Source organism: Gavialis gangeticus, unplaced genomic scaffold (assembly GCF_001723915.1).
Source record: "Gavialis gangeticus isolate Ggan-Ray unplaced genomic scaffold, GavGan_comp1, whole genome shotgun sequence".
Taxonomy (NCBI): Eukaryota; Metazoa; Chordata; order Crocodylia; family Gavialidae; genus Gavialis; species Gavialis gangeticus.
In genome coordinates, this window is record NW_017729031.1 from 16819359 (window position 1) to 16839297 (window position 19939).

At 40.2% G+C, this 19939-nt stretch overlaps 1 protein-coding gene across 1 annotated transcript in view; it reads left to right on the forward strand.

Moving 5' to 3' along the window:
* Nucleotides 1–19939, forward strand: part of LRP1B (LDL receptor related protein 1B) — a 2002088-nt gene that overhangs the window by 1439520 nt on the left and 542629 nt on the right. The window contains exons 41-42 of the mRNA XM_019522796.1: nucleotides 10431–10620; nucleotides 13842–14046. Coding sequence (XP_019378341.1) covers nucleotides 10431–10620; nucleotides 13842–14046 — 395 coding nt within the window. The remainder of the gene's footprint in view (nucleotides 1–10430; nucleotides 10621–13841; nucleotides 14047–19939) is intronic.

Sequence of the window (19939 nt, forward strand, 5' to 3'; positions counted from 1 at the left end):
CTTGGAATCATCATTGATGCCAAGATGAACAGGGGCCAGCAGTGTAGGGATGCAGTTAGGAAGGCCAACCGCATCTTGTCATGCATCCACAGGTGCATCTCAAGCAGATCCAAGGAGGTGATACTTCCCCTCTATGCAGCACTGGCCAGGCCGCAGTTGGAGTACTGCATCCAGTTCTGGGCACCGCACTTCAAGAGGGATGTGGACAACATGGAGAGGGGCCAGAGGAGGGCCACTCGCATGATTAGGGGATAGCAGGGCAGGCCCTATGAGTAGAGGCTACGGGACCTGAACCTGTTCAGCCTCCAAAAGAGAAGGCTGAGGGGGGATCTAGTGGCCTGTTACAAACTAGTTAGAGGGGATCAGCAGGCATTGGAGGAGTCTCTTTTTCCCCAAGCACTACCAGGAGTGACTAGGAATAATGGTCACAAGCTGGCAGATGGTAGATTCAGGCTAGACATCAGGAGGCGCTACTTAACTGTCAGGGCAGCTAGGATCTGGAACCAACTTCCAAGAGAAGTGGTGCTGGCTTCTACCCTGGGGGTCTTTAAGAGGAGGCTAGATGAATACCTTGCTGGGGTCGTTTGACCCCAGTACTATTTCCTGCCATGGCAGGGGGTCGGACTAGGTGATCTCCTCAGGTCCCTTCCGACCCTAGAAACTATGAAACTAAGATGTCCCAAACCGTACTATGGTCTGGGATTTTGCGGGATGTCTCTTATTTTGCACTATTATGACATATGTGGTCTCAATTAAAAGCCCTTATTATTCTGTAACCATTTATGTTATCATTGCATAGTTTATTTTATGCTGTCTATATGTATATTTATGTTTTTAGACATGGTTTATCCAAGGAGTTGGGAGAGGCATACAAATGGAGTGGTCAGAACTGCTAAGTACCTCTTGGCCTTATGTCACCAGGGAAAAAAGAATTGTCCATTCCCAGACAGAAGACATTATTGGGTTGGGTATCCAAGGCCTTGTGTATCTGTATTGGGAAAATCAATATCTCTTTAGTGAAGAAATCTGAAAGAAATGGACCATTAGCCAGAGGAATGCCAGGTGTCCCAGGGAGAGATTCTTGGAGGTTTCTTACACTCAGGAGGAATTGGGAAAACACTGATGGTGGGGGGAGAGTGGCTGGGAGCTATTATGTGGACTCTTTGTAAGGTGGTCAAGGGTCTTTGGATTTTTCCCAGGCTGGAGAAGGGTCCCAGTCCTCGGCAGCCAGGGCTGGCAGAATCAGTAAGAATGCTAATTTCTAGAGGTACTTGCAGGACTCTCAGGGGGCTGGGTGGTAGCCAGAGGAGAGGGTAAGAAACTTGACTTGTTTTTTTGGTCTGTCTTACAAATTTACAGTATTTTTTTCTGCATAATTTTTTTCTCATATATAATACATCTTTTGTCTACGGTGAAGAATGATCTTTGGGCAAATGATATGCCAGGCTACCCATGCTATGGGGACCTAACATTTCTTTAACAACCCAAAGGGAATCAACTCAGAACTGACAGAGATTCTCCTGGTGCTGCTGTGAGGTCTGGCAGTGGAGCTGAAGTTTGTAAGGACAAGGGATTATCTCAAGGCTGGGTTGTTGGGGTTTTTTTGTTTTTTTTCAGATAAGCATTGGGAAAGAGAGGAGAAATGTGGAGCTTTAGGCATACCCAGCAGATGGGTTTGGGACAAGGAGTGTAACTGTCTGGAGAGCTCTGATTAAAGCCAAGCCTGAAATGAGGAGTAAAATGTCTCTTTTAATAGGCAGTCAAAGAAAGCTTGGAAAGACATCTTGTGTTGTCCAGTCTGGCCTTACGGGTCGCTGTGTGCTTTTCTTCTGATGACATAGATTGTGGGGAAAATTAAATGTAGTTAGTAGTTCCACTCTGGCCTTGCAGGTTCTGGCTTCTTCCCTCTCCCATAACTAGGGAAACCTCTTTAAACAAAAACACATTCAGAAGTGAAGTGCACCGTGTCGCTTACTGTATTGCTGGCAAATGAGACCATTAAAGAAACAAGGGTATTAGGCCATCATTGAAGTCCTGGTAGCAAGAGAAAAACACTTTCTGTATATGAGATCATTAAGTGCTGATGCTGAGAAAAGAAAATGTTATGAACAAGTTGCTCCTGTAGGTCTAAGAATTATTCACCCTATAAAGTAACATGAAGTGTAACTGCTGAACTTGAGTTGGTTGTTGGTTTGCAGCCTCCAGAAGGTTGTTTTGTGATGTATGATCAGAAGGCTCATTGCATTAGCATCTGAAAAAGTTTTAATGTGACATGATCTATGGCATGGTATTAAATTCTATAGCTCTAAAAATATGATACAGATATTTATTTCTTTATGACATCATTTTGCTTGAATTTCCATGGGGAAAAAAGTAGAGTAATTAATATTTGTTTACAGTTGTTTACCTCAACTTTAATATGATTTTGGTTTAAAAGAAATCCTGACTAAGCCCCTGTTTTACAGCTGATTAGAAATAGAAACCATTATGAAATAAAACCAATCTCCAGTTTCAAGGCAGTATTGTTTTTCCTGCCAGTTATTCATTCTTTTATTGCACCTGATTATTGTCTCCTTAGAATTTTACTTCTGTCACAAATGATTTCCTGCCTCATGGGCACATCTACACATTCATTAATGCTCAGTAGTTACTGCACATTTAGTTTAGTACTTGCTCAATTAAGTACTAACTAAATGCGCAGTAACCACATCTACTGCTCAGTAGCATCAGTGCATGGTTTTTTTGTGATGCTTACTGTGCAGTAGCCTAATACTAATGTGCAGTAATGTATTAGCATGGTTTTTGCCTGGCAAGCTGCTGCACAATGTTATTAGCCTACTGTGCAGTAAGCGTCTCTTGTAGACGTACCCCATGACTACCTGTAGAGCATAGAAGAGTGAAGTATTAATTATATTTTTGATTGTGCGGTTAGGAACATGTATGAACTGTTAAGCCCATCTCTTCAGGTGTTTTATTGCTTTTGAAGCATTATCTTAATTTCAGATATCAAATACTGACCACCTGTTATCTATTGCAATAACATTATACAAGCAGATTGACTGAAAGCAATCTGGTCTCCTGTGAATTGCTAAAGCAATTGACATACTGTTTCTAGGAAGGTAAATTGTGAAAGCCAACTGAGAGATTACAATAAAAACTTGGGCAGGTGTTTAATGATAGGAACCAACTATTAAAACATTTCCAGAATGTCTGATAAAAATGTTGAAACCTCCACAGAATGTCTGATAGAAATGTGTTTTTTGATGTTTTTATACTACCCACCCTTTCAGTATAACTCGCCCCCTCTTCCCCAATATTTTACATTATTTAGTAGAAAAACATTGTTTCCTGAGTTGAAGCACTGTATGTTTAAAGAAAAGGAGGTGGTCTACAAAGTGAAATGAAAACAAGAAAACTTTGTCAAGGTCTGAGTTGAATCAAAGATAAAAACTGTTTAATATTTTGAATGCAGTCTTTCTGGGAAACTTTAAATGGTGACTCAGATGAGCCAGAATTTTAATAAGTTAAGGGGTAGTGTATGTATTTACAAATCTCAGTGGTTAGCTTCGTTAGACCATTTCAATATTATACAATATTTTATCCTTTATGCTGAATAACAAGGCATCTCTTATATGAGTTCTTCAGTTATTGATTTGTAGCTTGTCTGTTCCCTGAGAAAGTCAGATGAAGATCAGCCTGACAGTATTTATAGGCTGCATCTCTTCTGTGGGATGTCATCTATCTTCGTTAAGTTCAGTAAAAGTGATAGATGGCATTTGGCAATGTAATGATGTGATCACTCTACCATTGCCTTTGTAAATCATAAGCTGTTGCTTTCTGTTGTGTAGATATTTAATCAGTTATACACCCCATTACTGATTTAATTCAGAATGTCAGTAGCAGGTGAATAATGTGAGCATTTGTATATTAATATCATATTGTATTAATGTTCCTTTCGTTTAAGTGTGCTATTCATGTGAAAATCATAAACTGTTGCTTCATGGGTAGAATAAATTTAATCAGTGCTGTAGGCATCTAATGCCATCAATGTTTTAATTCAATGTGTCAGTAAAACAAATGTGTTTCTTTTCATTTCCAGTTTCTATATGCTTTACTAATTCAGAATATTATACGATAGTATGAATGCATGAAACCCATAGTAAACAACAAAATCACTCATTTTCATCTTATTAAAAGACTTTGGGTTTGAGTCCCTCATTTTTATTGTTGAATGAAACTACCAGATAACTTTTTACATATTTCAGAGTGCGTGAATAACTGATAACAAATGTCATTCAAAAGCAAATGTGTCATGCTTTGGAATAATCCTAAATGTTATGGTAAATTAATATTTTAAAGTAATGGTTTCATTACAGTATGATAATGGCTGATCACTGGAACACAAGTGTTTTGTGATCTATCTTAATGGCCTATAATTTCCCATATGAAGTTCAAGTTATTGGTTTTAGTATATACAACACCAAAAGGCTTGAGACTAGAGAAGCAGGACCCTATATCTATTACCATGTGAGATTTGCTATATCAGTGTTTAAAACAATGTAGTCGGGTCTAACACTAAAATAAATGCTTTACAGGAAATTTATGGCTGATGTCCATATCCTAATTGTGAAAGAATAGTACCATTTTAAAAATGCCTGTCGACAAAATCCAATTAACATGGATTATTTTAAAGTAATAATATTTGTTATCCAGTTAATGCTAAGTACTAATCGAATACAAAGTTAATACCTTGCATTTTATACAACCAGTGTTTGTCAGCACTTAATTTACTTCTCATGTATTCACACAATCTCATGTGACTAACTTAAAACTTATTTATGGGGCTTGTACTTAATAGATGGAACTTTTGAACAGTGTGAATGCCTTAAGTTTGTCATGAGAGGTATTTCACGGGTAAAAACTTGTTGAAAAAAAGGTTTATAATGACAAATAAGAGAAGTCATTCAGCATCAATATTATCATTTTTTTTTGTACTGCTCATACTGCATGTGCTTGGTATTAGTTAAAAGCAAAGACAATTTATATATTCTAATTAATGTTTATTTCTTCTCCTTAAGTCAAGCATATTGGATTCCTCCAGGTGCAGGTGCTTGATTATTACTGACGGAGACATAAGATAATTATTTAGCTACCTCCCTGTGTGGTGCTTTTGCAAACATAATTCTTACCTGAAAACGTGGCAATGGAACGTTTTGGTAGGCTGTCTGGGGGGCTGTACATGTTGCAGAGGGACCCCTCCTCTTCCTCCATCTTTGTCTGTTTGTAGTCCTCTGACAGTATTTTAGTCTAATCTTTCTCATAGTTTAGCATTCATTATTTTCTGTCCTCTGTGTAAAATATGAAATCATTATCGTTTCTTTCCTTTTTCCCATTAGATCTTCTCTCAGCTAAGGTTTTGTCACCTTAGGGTTTTTTTTTTTCCTTCGTTAAAATAAATAGGCAGCTATCTACATTAACGTTTTTCAGATTATGAATCCCATAGTAGACACTGCAGCATAGATTTCCAGGAATCTTTCTTTTAATTGGCTAATGTATATTTTATAAATATTAATACTAAAGTAAATTATAAATGCTGATTAAACATTCATGAATGTGTTTATTAAATTATGTCTTTTATGTCAAAATCCATAGGCCTCGGGTCTGAAATACAGTTAAATCCACCTTTTAGTCATTCCACAAAGCAAAGGCTAGCTTAGCATTTTTGGTTGGTATACTGTCCGGTCTAATAGTGGCTATGCACAACTTAATGGTCATTTATATTTGCTGTGGCATAAAGTTAATCTGTGTCCTCTATACTGGTAACCTCTGGAGGGTTTCCCTTAGTATTCCCAATTGACCAGATAAGAAACTTCAGGAGATGGGAGGATTTGATCCTTAAAAGTTTAATTTCAAAATGGTGTATACCTTAAAATAACATTTTATTCTAATCAAGAGTTCATTAATTTGTTTGGATTGGTGGGCACATTTCTGAACAGTGTCAGATAGTATATCCTGTTCTTAAATGTGAAAATCGCAGTGTCCTCCATCCCCAAATCCCTCTTTCCCATCTGTTGCGTGGCCACTGAGGGAGACTGAGATGCATTGGGATCAAGAGAAATTAAGAATGCAGATAGATATTGAAATGAGTTAAAATGGGGTTGGGATTGACTGTGTCAGATGATCCCCACTGCTAGTTTGTCTGCAATATGCAGTTATAAATGAAAGACAAACCACAGTAGTTTACCGAGTATTTTACTTGGGGTAAACGCTGATTTAGCTTTCACTTAATGCAAGACAGAACAGACACATGCAATAATTGTCATAGATCATCTAATATATTGTAAGCATACCTTCCTCTCTAGCCTTTTAACTTGATAGCACTTGTTTGTCTTTGTAGACCCTAAATAATTTACCTGAGACCACTTAGGACATCTCAGATGAAACTAGATTTAGAATATTTCTATGCTGCAGACAGCAATCTACTGTTGAAATACCAGAACAATCTTTAGTTACTTCAGGTACCAGAAGCAGATTAACCATGGCAGCACCAAGCTCTACGTAGGCTAATTTACCCTGCTTCATGGTATGTTTTGCCTAGGTCACTAATATGAGAAGCCCAAATGTCATTTACTTTGCCCCATAGGCTTCTAACAAGGAGAGTAAATTAGCTGTTGCTGAGTTCCATGGCTAGGCTTGTGCCAGAACCTGAGCAAGCCTGCTTAAAAGTAACCATTGGAATCTACATGTCCTCAGCTGAAATACAGTGTCTTAACTGCAATCCCCTCCTTTTTCTCTAGATCAGCACTTATCTCTTTACTAGCTTTAAATACAATAGTTCTCGGGAATTTCAAGTCACATATATCATCTTTCAAGAAAACACTTTCTTCTCAGTGCAGGCACCGATGGTTAGCTCAGTGGCTGCAACAAAATCCATTCCATCTTGACGTTTTCATTGCACAAATAATTTGTTTTAAATTCTCCAGTCTCTTATGTTTAAACAAATGACATTACAAAGGGTCAGAGGTGACGGGACTTAAACAATACATCATAAAGATTCGATTTCTCTAGTTGTCCATCTAACTAAAAATTATGATTTGCAGCAAATCTCAATTAAGCCCTGCATCTCTTTCATACTTTTTAATGAAAAGTATAAAATCTCTTTTCAGAAACCTCTGGTCATAAATCACTCTTGGCAGGTGGTGATCAGAAAGTACCACTGTATTTTCTATTCATTTCTTCGGTTCTAATTCAGTAGATCTGAAAGGACTAGAAGGTAGTAATACAAATTGATTTTAACTCATTGGAGAGATAATGAGTAGCCAGAGTCCTAGATTATCTTATGTGGTCTACCTTCAAGGAAAGACAGCATTTTGAAAGGTTTGTTCCTGTATCTAAAATTTTTCAGTTTAAACAGAAGAGCATAATTTTCAGAAGATCATACAATATTGATCGAAGCAGTATGGGGGCGGGGGGGGGGAGGCACATAAAGTCCATTATCATCCATCTCTATAATTATTTGGATTTTTTTTTAACCAAAGGGGAAAGTGGGATAAACAGTCTTTTACAGTTTCACTTGCCAAACATATCTGTGGCAGAAAATACAACACCTCAGAAACCACAGGAATCAAAGGCATGAAAGTCCATTCTTCAAGGAGAGAATTATGCAAGTCTTGTATAGTCCTCAACACTTCTTTTGCCAGGCACTTCAAGTTCAAGCTTCCAGATGCAGATACCTCTTTTAGAAGGAAGATGCTGTACTGAGTAGTCAATCTCCTAGGGGTTCCTTGAGGGTTGAGCTTAGGGATTTTCTCTTATATTTAACCTATAACTCTTTCCCTTCTTTCCTATCATATGTTGTTGGTTTTTTTTTTACCAAGGAGTCTTTGTGGAGAAGTTATTAATAATGAAAGATTTCATACCTGCTAATATTCTCTTTTTTCAGTAATGGCTTCACTAACTTTTGAAACCTTTGTCATATAATGGTCTCAGTGTACTTTACATATGCTTCCTACATCTTAGAAAAAACTTTTTAGTGGGTTGCCAAATAGCACGACCAGTATGACAAGACCATTGTGACCCTTAAAAGCCTTTTGATTTCCAGAACCTTGACTTCCTTTAGAGCATGCAAGACATCTAGAAAATGCAGAAATAAGCGGGGGGGGGGAAGGAAAAATTGTAAGATAAGATAATGGTTTAATATATCCTCTTTTAGGGACTTGAGACCATACATTAGCCTAAATGGTTAACTGTGCATTTGCTTTAAGACCAACTACACATGCAAAGTACTTATCACATGATAGAAAGCTCCAACCACCTATAACATTAGACCTCAAAAATGTGTAGTAACTTTATAGCTCGTTTCTATCAAGCTTTAGTATGCATGTGTACCAGGGTCTTCCATGTGGGGAGTCCCATCTGCTGACATGGCTTTCAGATGCAAGAGTGAAACCATGTCTAGTGTTAAACCCCTGGACCCTAGGGATCCAGGCAGCTATGATCCCCAGGGCTCCAGGGTGTGTGAAACCTCTGGCTCAGGGGATCATGATTGCTGTATTCCCTAGGGCTTGTGTGTGCATGAAACCCCTTACCCCTGGGGATCATGGCTGCCTTGATCTCCAGGGCCTGGGGGTGGTTTCACAAATGCACAAGCTTGGGAAATCATGGCTGCTATTATTCTTCACCCCCAGGGGTGTGTGGGGTACCCCTGTGGCTGGGAGCCCCTTAACTCAGGGGGCTTTAAGCCATAGGAGGTTGCTTCCTGCCAGTTCAGGGGGAGTCCAGGTTTGGGCTGAATCTGGATTTTTCCTATGTCTTTTTGTATATATTCGCTAAAATATATACAAATACTTTTCATATATTGCCTCAACAGTGATTCAGCTGTTTCTTTGCCAACATGATATGAAAGTTTAGCCAAAATAAGATCTGCAAATGTTATTAGAATTGGTCAGTTCATAGAAGAATTAACTTTTTGTTTTACATTTGTGTGTTCTTTTCTTGGTTTGTGATTATGAAATAGTGGTAGAATATATAAAGTAAATATCTATTTTCTAAATGCTACTTGTTAGATGAAAATGTACTCCTCAGAAATTCAATGTAAGCAGTAACACTCACAATAATAAATACTATATATATATTATAAAATGCATCATTGAAGACAAAATCTAGAAATGTATTCAAGTATACCTAACTGATGGCTTAAAATTGCTTTTTGTGTTAAATGCTAAATAAGTAAAGAGATCAGAGCATTGGCTATGTTGCCTTAGTCATAGGAAAACAGGAAAGTAGAAAATAATTACTCCTGTTTCTCATGGTGTCACTTTTATATATTGGAATCAGTAGTCTGCAATTTATCTTTTCTTGACAGCATTAAAGGTGTGCTTTAGCTGGCTATTAATTTCATTTGCTTTTGTTTCTGTCTCTCATTTTTCATGTAGGATGAAAGAGCATGGTACGGTGGCTTATTAAAAAAGATGTATTTAATGCTGAAGGGTTTTTTTTAAACATGTTTAAATACCGAAAAGAGTGAACCCGATCAGCACTAAAAAAGAACTCATTGATCCACATAATGCAAATGAAAATCTGAATTTAGAATATATGTAGTCAGATATTGTTACCTAATAAGTGTAATTGACAAAAACAGTGACCCAACACGCTACATTCTGTAAAAGTCTGTAATTGTAACTATATTATTTCCTGGTTGGATAAAACTTTGCTGTTTTAAATATATTGTCTGGCAGTAGTGTATTGACTTGTTGAGGGAGTTAACAATTGACAGGTGTTCTGTATCATGTGCAATTAACAGTAGTTAGTAATTGTTGCTTAACATTTTATTTAATTTTATTTATTCAGTGGGAAATGTAAGTGGATAACACCACTGAAAATAAGGTCATAAAAATAAAATGGGAAATCAGAGGCAGAATTTTATTTGATTTAATCAACAACCAAAGTATGACTTGTAACCAAATCTGAATTGCCCAACTGAGCTGTTCTGTTACTGCCTCCTGGTGCATAAGTATCCTGCTTATAAGAGTAGGGACATGACTGTATATCTCTGGACAGTGACCCTGTTCTTGTAACAGGGACACTTATGTGCCAGGATGGGTAGTTTAAGAGAATAGCTCCTACCCTTTACCCCTTAGCTTGCAAAAACCTTTTTCCAACTAGTCAGTTGGACTAATAAAAGATATCACATCTGCCCAAAGAACCTTTCCACCCTTTAGTCAAGCATTTCAGAGTTGATTATGAGATGCATTTTGATTGTCCACTACATGCAATAGAATTGTGTCCTTAGTATGCTAAAATGTCTGAATAAGGTTGTTTTTTCCTCTGCAAGTATCTATTTTGGGGTGGAGGTAGGAAGGGGAGGGAAAAGGAGAAATACACTTTGCTAAGAGTAATCAATTTGCTTTCTATGTAATTTTCTTTGTCAGATGTAGGCTCTGTAGAAGGACTTGCCTATCATAGAGCTTGGGACACTCTGTATTGGACCAGCTCTACTACATCATCTATCACAAGACATACAGTTGACCAGAAACAACGAGGAGCTTTCAACAGAGAGGCAGTAATAACAATGTCTGAAGATGATCATCCACATGTATTAGCTCTGGATGAATGCCAGAAGTATGTATTGCATCTACAGTTACTATTGACTAAAATTTTTCCAAAGTGCCTTGCACTGTCCAGTAGGACTGCATGAAGCTTTGGGTACTGATTCAATTTGGAGGAGATTTGGCCTGATTTGATGGCTGATCTCCAAATCATACCAAATAAGGAGACCAATAAAAAGGTCAGAATTGATTTGAATCCTTCAGATTGATTTGGAGAAAGATTCAAAGATTCAGTAATTTGGGCAGTGCCTGCTTGCCACCACAGGGAGCTGAACCCAGCTCCATGCTGGTAAGTAGGAGGTAGGGTGGTCACTGAAAGAAGGGGGAGGGGACCATGGGGGGACCCCTGCCAGGCCAACATCCCCTGCTTGCTCCCCCAGCCCCCCTAAGCACTCCCGACAACCCCCCCCTCCACTCTTCCAGGCCTGTCAATGGCTACCCCACCAGGCCCCAGCATTCTGACTTTTTTTTTTAAAGATCCACACTCACTGGCTCCTGCCAGGCAGGGGGGCAATCTCTGCTGCTCCCCACTTCCCCATGCTGCATAGGGGGCTCTGCCACAAGCTCCCAGAGGTCCCAACAGCTGCTGCAGCAGCCAGTGAGTGCAGGGCTTTTTTTTAAAAAAAAAAACCGGGAGCTGGGGTCAGGTGGGGCAGCCATGGGGGGGTCTGGGAGAGTAGGTATGTGTTGGGGGGTACTCAGGGGGGCTAGGGGAGCAGGAAGGGGATGGGGCCTAGTGGGGGTCCCCCCCATGGTTCCCTCCTCTAGCCCCCCCACCACTTACTGGCACGGAGCCCAGGTCCAGCTCCCTGAAGTGACAAATGGGGACTGCCCAAATCTCTGAAGCTCTCTGAATCTTTCCCAAATTGATTTGGACAGCTCTGAATTGATTTGGACCTTTTTATTCATCTCCTGATTTGATTTAGATTTGGCTGCCGAATTGGGCCACATCTCTTCCAAAGGTAATCAGCACCCAAAGCTTCACGCAGCCTTATTGTCTAGGACGAGGTCATTATGTGGGTGTGGAGAGCTTTGCATTATCTCTTGTTGGATCAGCTGTCATGGGAGACAACTTGCATCAGCCTGGATTCTTTTTGAAAATGATCTTGCCTATAAAGGCATCTGATTCAGATGGATGCTTTTTGGTTTTATTTTTGTTTTGTTTATAGATTCTTTTACACTGCTTTCATTCCCCAAGCTTCCTATATCATGTTCCAATTTAGTGTGTTCCCATCACTTGACTATATGAATGCAGGCAGGGGATGGAGGTTTGTAGAAGAACACCCCACACAGCAGAGGGCAGTGGGAGGCAGCGGAAATTGCCCCCTGCCTGGCAGGAGCCAATGAGTGTGGGGCCTTTTCTTTTTTAAAGTGCTGGGACACTGGGGCCGGGTGGGGCAGCCATTGAAGGGGCTGGGAGAGCGAGCGGGGGGTGGGTTGCTGTTTGATTCAGAGATTTGACCAATTCGGTGGCGGTCGAATCTTCAAATCAGATTCAGCTGAATTGATTGAGGACAGTGATTCAAATCACCAAATCGAATCACTGTCCTCCAAATCAGCCGAATCTAAATCCTCAGTGAATACTAGCTGCTTCGGACAGGCCTACTGTCCAGGTGCCATTTACTTCAGAGGAAACTTTCTGCTCAGCACTTAAAAATCATAGAATCATAGAATCAATGAGTCAGAAGGGACCTAGACAGATCATCTAGTCCGACCCCCTGCCATGGGCAGGAAGGAGAACTGGGGGTGGGAGGGGTCATAAGACCCCAGCCAGGTGCCTATCCAGTCTCCTCTTGAAGATTTCCAGGGAAGGTGAGAGCACCACCTCTCTGGGAAGCCTATTCCAGGCTCTGGCCACCCTTGCAGTGAAGTAGTTCTTCCTAATATCTAACCTAAATCATGCAGATGCCTAAATATAATTTCAGGGACTGAACTTTGTTTTAATTTTTAAAAGAATTTCCAAAAGTTCTATTTTTTTAAACATAAATAGTGTTTTTGATAAAGGTTATTTTATATAAAGATATGTCTTTCATCTATAAATGAAGGTATTTTTATATTAAGTTTGTATGTATAAACACATATAGGCTAGGGACCTGTATGAAAAGATAAAGGGATTCAAGTGAGGCTCAGGGGCAAGTAGATGTTATGAGGAGTTCTGGGTATCCTGTTAGGATGGCTAGAATACCCATCTGTTGCCTCAGCCTTTTGTTAACAAACCCCTTATAAGTTTGAATCACCCTCAATACACCTCTGATTGTTGTAAGGGAGGAAGGTCTGAATCTCTTTCCACCCGCCTGCTAGTTTTGGTGGGAAAGAAGACTCTTTCCCTCGTAATCTATTTTAGTTTATGTTAATTGAACATTTCTCATTGAATTATTGAAGTGAGGTAGCTGAGAAGTTTATTTCCATATACAACTCTATATGTATTCAGAGTCATAGTTTATTGTAGTAAAATATGTGCTATCTACATAAAGTAAACAGACTTTCTGTGGATGAGCAAAACCTACCTTTCCTAAATTAAGTTATAGCACAGAACTTAAATTTAGCTTCCCACTGATTTCATAGTAGTTTTGCCAACCCAAGGGTCACAATAGTGAATGTGGCCACTCCATACCATTTGTACAAGTTAGGATTGCTGGATTCAGAGTTGTTCATGCTCAGAGGCTTCTTTTGGCCCACACCTAAAGTTGTGCAGATACAAATGTGTATGGGGCTAGACAAGAAAGCTCATTACATCAACTCTGCAGTAAATCTGTCTACAGCACCACTCTAAGAGCCCTACCAAATGGCTTAAGTATGATGAGAAGGGCCTTGACCAGGGCAATTTCACCATAAATTAGAGAAAATGTGTAATGGCCTTAGTAATTGGAACACACACACAAAAGAAAAAATTGTGGGAAGACTAAAACTCCAAGTTTGTGCATGAGCCAGAAACCTATTGTACTTTATAAGCTATTGATTGTCATGTTTTTTCCTTTATTATAAATAATTTATTTTCATATAATCTGGAGAAAAATGTGCTACTTGAATTCAGTTCTAAAACAAAAGAATCACAATGCTCATGGGAGAAGCACAATACATTGTAGCAATTCATCTTCATTATTATTAATTGGAACTGCTGTGCATATTATAACTATCTTTGAAGTCTCCTTTTCAAGTTCTTAGTTTATAAATGTAATTAAAACACAAGCAAACTTGACTTAATTATTTTTGTTGCTGTTTTGTTTTTAATAGTTTAATGTTTTGGACTAATTGGAATGAGCAAAATCCCAGCATCATGAGATCTACCCTCTCTGGAAAAAATGCACAGGTTATTATCAGCACCGATATTCTCACACCAAATGGACTTACTATTGACCACAGGGCAGAGAAACTCTACTTTTCAGATGGCAGCCTCGGAAAAATAGAGAGGTGTGAATATGATGGATCACAGAGATACGTAAGTAAAAACAAAAATCCCTCAATATTGATTGAAGGAATTAGATATCTCAATGCTGTCATTCAAAATTCCCTTTAAAGCAAACAAAACTTTAAACTGACTAAATTAGGCTTTCCTATGCCTCCCTGTGAATGGATAAATACTACAGGGCTGTATTCTATTTATTGTGACGTGCTTATTATGTCAGTCAACTTAGTTACAGCTTGTAATTAGACACTTACCCTGTGCCTGAGATTTAGGGGTTTATTTTTTAGAAATTTGACGGAAAAAATCCTTCAATTGTCTTTTCTTTTCTTTTTCTTTTACAAACATGGGGGTAGAGAATAAAAGGGAAGAGTTAATCAAAATGCATGTAAATATTCCTTTAATTTCTTAGCCTGGAGAAAATGTTAAACTTAAATTATATTTATATTACATTGGTATAGGCACTCAGTTGGATATATCTCTACTTCATTTACAAGATCACAGTACCCATGAAAACATTACAATACATATCCCAAGACTTTTTCTCCTGTTGAAATCCTTCATTATTTTTCAAAGAAAATAGCATGAAAGAGAAAACAATGGCATTTAAAACATATTGGGTAAGGCGGATGGGAATTGTGTCATGAAAAATGTGTCATGATAAAAACACAACATAATCCTCCATTAAAAAGTCTTGTAATGTTTAAAATAAATAAAGATTTTCTTGGGGTAGTACTTTTTATTGGACCAACTGTGCAGTTGGGATAGAGTTAGACAAGCTTTCAAATGGAAGACATTCTTTGTCAAGTCTCACTAGAACAAACCAGGCACGGCACAGTACAGGACAGATGTGGTAGGGGAGAGAAAGTCCCAGGATTAGCAGATACAGAATTAGCAGAAGAGAAGCTAATTACTAGGAGATCAGTAACCTGAGAGATCAAGGCCTGTCAAAAGTGATGAGGGTCATTCTCACTTTTCATGTGTGGAAAGAATACAGGGGTCAGGTAGATTATAATGTGCCGTAAAGCCAATATCACTGTTAAGTCCTTAGTTCTTAAGGTGCCTAGAGACGGTAGTAAGGCTGCTCCAATGTACTGTAATTATGGCGTGTTAGAGCAGGCTCGATTAATTGAATCTGTTAGAGCCTGCTAATTAGCATGCTTCCAGCCACCACCATTTTGAAGCACAGGGATGCAGGTACATGAGGCACTGTGGGTACTTTAATTAGAGCAGCTCTCATAGCTGCTCTATTTAAAGTACCCCACCCCCCTCCAGAACACATGTAAGAACACCATTAGCATCCAGCAGCTAACTTTTATTCCCAAATTTGCTCTTTAAAGGCATGGGTTAGCTTTCCCTTGAGTATGAGAACACTGAAGTCAGAGGGAGTGGTTGTTCCAGAAGAAGTGTACTTCTAATGGTGTGTCTGTCTCTGTCCTTTATATTTTTTATTGTAAGAATTCATTCTGCCTCATAGTTGCAGTTTAATTTAACTGCATATTGCCATGAGAGCATTTGGTACATTGGATCAGGTATATCATGTTTTGGGAAAGGCAGGTGTCAGAACCATGCATTCTAATGATTTGTTTTGTAGAGCTGTTGGTTGTAGTAGCAGTGGAAATGTGTTGTCAGGTTAAGAATTTCTTGGTAAGGCAAGGCTATGTCCCACTTGATGGCTGTTGAGCAGTGTGGAGTTTGCTTCTGACAAACTCCCCAGGAAAAGCCAGGAAAAACGTGTTGTTGAAAGCCAGGAGTAGAGGGGCTGGGAATATTCCACTTGCACCAAAATAAATAAATCCATAAACCCTATATTAATACAAGTGTTAACTTTTCAACTGCATGTACTTCACAGTTTTGATTACAATGATCAAAAAGGCAATTTTTTTCTCATTGTAGCATTAACTTAACTGCAGTATATGTGCTTTTTATTTATTAATAGACTTTATTTTTAGGTTTAAAAAGTCCAGGAAGCCTGTTAATCTACATCCACACACAAAAACGGCCTTGCATAGTGTGTTTGGGGTATTACTTCATTTAGCAGTCTGTGTTTTGGAGAATGTGTTGTGGGCATTGTTCTCATAGGCAATCCCTCAATTCAAGGATGATCACATATGGCTCAAGGACCCTTAAGTCATGGCTCACTGATGGGTCTTGAGATGACTTAAGAGTCCAGTCCTTGAGCCATAGACTCAAGCCACAGAAGTTTCAGATCTTTTCACAGGGAAGAGTAGGCCATAAGTTAGGATTTCTCTTCATCTCCTTCCTCTGTTTGCTTCTTCACTTCAAGGGCAAGATGGTTTACCTCAAAATGGGTTGCCATTTGGTTGAGGTTACAGTGCCATTGGAGTCAGTTGGCAGCCAGTTCCTCCAAGCTTTAATTGGTGGCATCTGTTTTCTTGACATATGCCTTCAGTGTGTCCTAGTAGCATTTCTCTTGACCACCATGAGATATTAGGTTGTTACTAAACTAGGAGTAGAGCAGTTGTTTTGGGAGTCAAGAGTCATGTATCTACACCCAAAGTCCAGTCCAGCAAAGTTGGTGCTTGAGGATCACTGACTCAATGATAGTGAAACTGGCTTCATCAAGGATGCTGACATTTGCATGGTGATCTTCCTGTTGGATTTGGTGGATATTTGGAAGGCATCATTGGTGATATCTCTACAGACTTTTGAAATGATAATGGTTGGTCACCTACATTTCACATCCATTGATAAGAGTGGAGATGATGACTACATTGTACACCTGGATGTTGGTATCTTTCTGGAGATCCAAAACCAAAGCAGTTTCCCAAAGGAGGCACTCGTATTCTGGGTCATGTGCTGGATGTCTTCATTAGTGTTTGCTCTATGAGACAGGTGGCTACCGAGGTGGGAGAAGTGTTTGACTACCTCCAGGCTCTTTCAGTGGTAATTTGGGGAGGGGTGTTATATTCATGCCCTGCGGCAGGCTGATACAGTGTAAAGTCTTCTCAATGTTGTAAGAGAGGCCCAAAGTTCGATAGGCTTCTCTAAAAAGATCCAGTGTAGTCTGAAGGTTTTCCTCAGTGTATGCAAGGATGGAGCAGTCAGTTTATTGAAGGTCTGTGGTTGGGTTTTTTTAGTACTTTGATCTTTGACCAAAAACATCCCAAATTGAAGAACCCTCCATCCATTCAGTGTCCAGTGTCATTTCTAGTAGGAAGGCAGTCTTTGATGAGAATGAGAATGATATATAAAAAAAAAAGGAGAACAGATTTGGGGTGATGACACAACCTTGCTTGATCCCAGTTTGGATGACAAAAGGATCTGTCTCTGATCTGCTACAAAGAACAGTCATCATCATCTGGTTGTGGAGAAGTTTCAGGAACTTGATGTACTTTTAGGACATCCCAATCTGACCAGTACTTTCCACAGTGCTTTGTAACTGATGGAATCAAAGACCTTACTGAGGTCGCTTAAGACCATATAGAGATTCTGATATAGTTCCCCACATTTCTTGGCTCTGTTTTGGCAGCAAAGATTAATGGAGATCAACAAATGCTGCAAGGACACATGGAAGACATACCTTAAGAAAAATGCTGACATCTACTTCAATGGTGCCAAAACCCCTCAGTGAAAAAGCAGCCCATTTTGAAGTAAAGATTCTTCCCCTCAAAGCAAGAGAGAGAGCAAAGGAAGGAAAAGGAGAGGAATCCCAGGTTACAGCCTGCTCTCCTCTGAAGAAAGACCTGGAACTTCCGTGGACAGATCTGTGGGTCACATATTGGGCTAAGTAACCTCAAAACCCATGAACAAGCAGTGGTAGAGACCATCCTTGAATCAAGGGATTTCCAACAATGACCACAATGCACGGTAGCCAGTTGAAGATTCCCAAACTGAGGGCTGGAACCAAAAGCAGTAGTCTTTCAGTTCCAGCCTTTGCATGGATAAAGATTGGATTATCATTTTTCTTTTCTGCCTCTATGACTGCCAAGTACCACTCAGACCTTTTTTCTGAAAGACCTCCAGTTGTCTTCTATATTGCCCAAAGTTAGAGAGGCAGGTGGAGGTTGCAGACTTCTATGGCTAACTGTCCTTCTATTTAGACTATAAACTGTGTAGGAAGATCACTTGCAGAGGGCCTTGTCTTTCCATGTAGCTGTGCGGCTCTACTCACTCTCAATTTCAACTACTACTTCAGTTTGTAAAACAAATTCTTTAAAATTCTTTATCATTCCTCATTTCTGACACCATATAGTGATCACTGTTTTCAATAAATATAGGCATATAATGAATGATAAGAACTAACAACAATTAACTTTACAGTAGTGTGATGCCTGGGGCCTCACGTGTTTTACAGCCAGGCGGGTGAGTAGCCCTGCCCCTCAACTCTACTGCCATGACTTTGATGTTAAATTATCAAGAGAGGATGTTCAGTGTAGATCTTCCTGGGAGGGCCTCCCGACAAATGGCAGTACTCACAATTGTTTGGCATGATGTTCCACGGGGCTCCGCCTTCCCTACACCCTGTCCACTTGCCAACCAGATGTGATGTTCGTAGAGTGGGGATTTCAACCCCTGCGGGGTTGCCCGCAGCTTGCTTCTGGTGGGGACCCCATCGGTGTGGACGCCGATGGCTCTCCTAGCTCTGGCTTCAAAGCACGGCCTACCTTCTCTGAGCTGTTTGATTTCCCCTTTTCCTTTTTTTTTTTTCCAAAAGAAATATTCCTCTGGGGAGGAGAGAGCTGTGGAGCTGCCTCTTTGACCCCAGTCTCCTCCAGGGGGCTCAAATGCCTCCTTTGCTCTGCTCCCTACAGGAAGCTCCATGGCTTCCCTTAGCTTGCCTTCTGCAGGGTGCTGGAAGGCTTCCCCTGCTCCGCCTGCTGCAGAAGGCTCAGAAGTTTCCCCTGTGCGGCATGCGGGAGCCACACAGGCTGTGCCTCCCCGCTTCCACGCTGGAGCCTCAGCAGCTCTAGCGTGCTGCCCACCAGCGCTTTCTCTCTCCAGCTCCTCCCCGGCCCAGGATCTGTTGGTGCTTTTAAATTCTCCCGCGGCGGCCGGTACAGCCGCCGCGATTGGTCCAGCTGTTCCTCATGTGGGAAACAGCTGATTAAACAGCTGGCATAATGCCAGCTCACGTGACTGCAGTCACGGCCCCTGCGCTGATGGGCTGGCAGCAGGTAAGTTCTCCCCGCGGGGGGTCTGTTTCTGGGTTTTGGGACCCGCAGAGCTCGCCCTCGCCCCTTTGAAAGCCTGTGGGGGCATGTAGCCGCCACAAGTAGGCAACCTTTTTAGGCCCTTTACCGTTCTCTAACTACCTGTCAGCTAGCTGCTTCCTGTGGAACTATCTCCCATTTTCCAGCTTCCTCAGTCTTCTGTTAGGGAGCCTTTCTTAAATATAACTTCTATCACTACAGTTACTTTTGCTTTAAAACATAGGTCCCAAACATTTGTTTTACTGCTGTGTATTTTAACACAGGACCAAACCGCCTATCTACATCACACTAACTGTGCATGCAGTGGCGTGTGCCCAAACATGCTGCCCTGTTCTACTTCTGCCACTTCCTGCACCAGAAGGTATGCTGGCAGATACGAGGTGCTATATATAAGCAAATTAGCTCTTCTGAGAGGCAGAAGCAGTTAACCAGATTGCATTGGTGCATAATTATGGCTATACTCTTTCTGGTTCATGGAGGAGGTGTCTGCAGAGAAGTGAGCCATGTATGAACATGCTGCTGTTCAACATGGTAGTTTTTTAGTATAGACTGCTGGAGTACTGACTGCCAGTGCTAGACAACTGGAGCTGCAGACTTGCCCTGCATAAATGCAATCAACTACATATTGACATTGCATTAATTTCTGGGATGCAACTATAATTGAAAAAAAGATTTGAATCATTTCTGGAGCATACCCTCTCTTGGTGCCAGAGACCTCAGTTATAATCACATTGGACCTTCTGGTCTTGTATTGT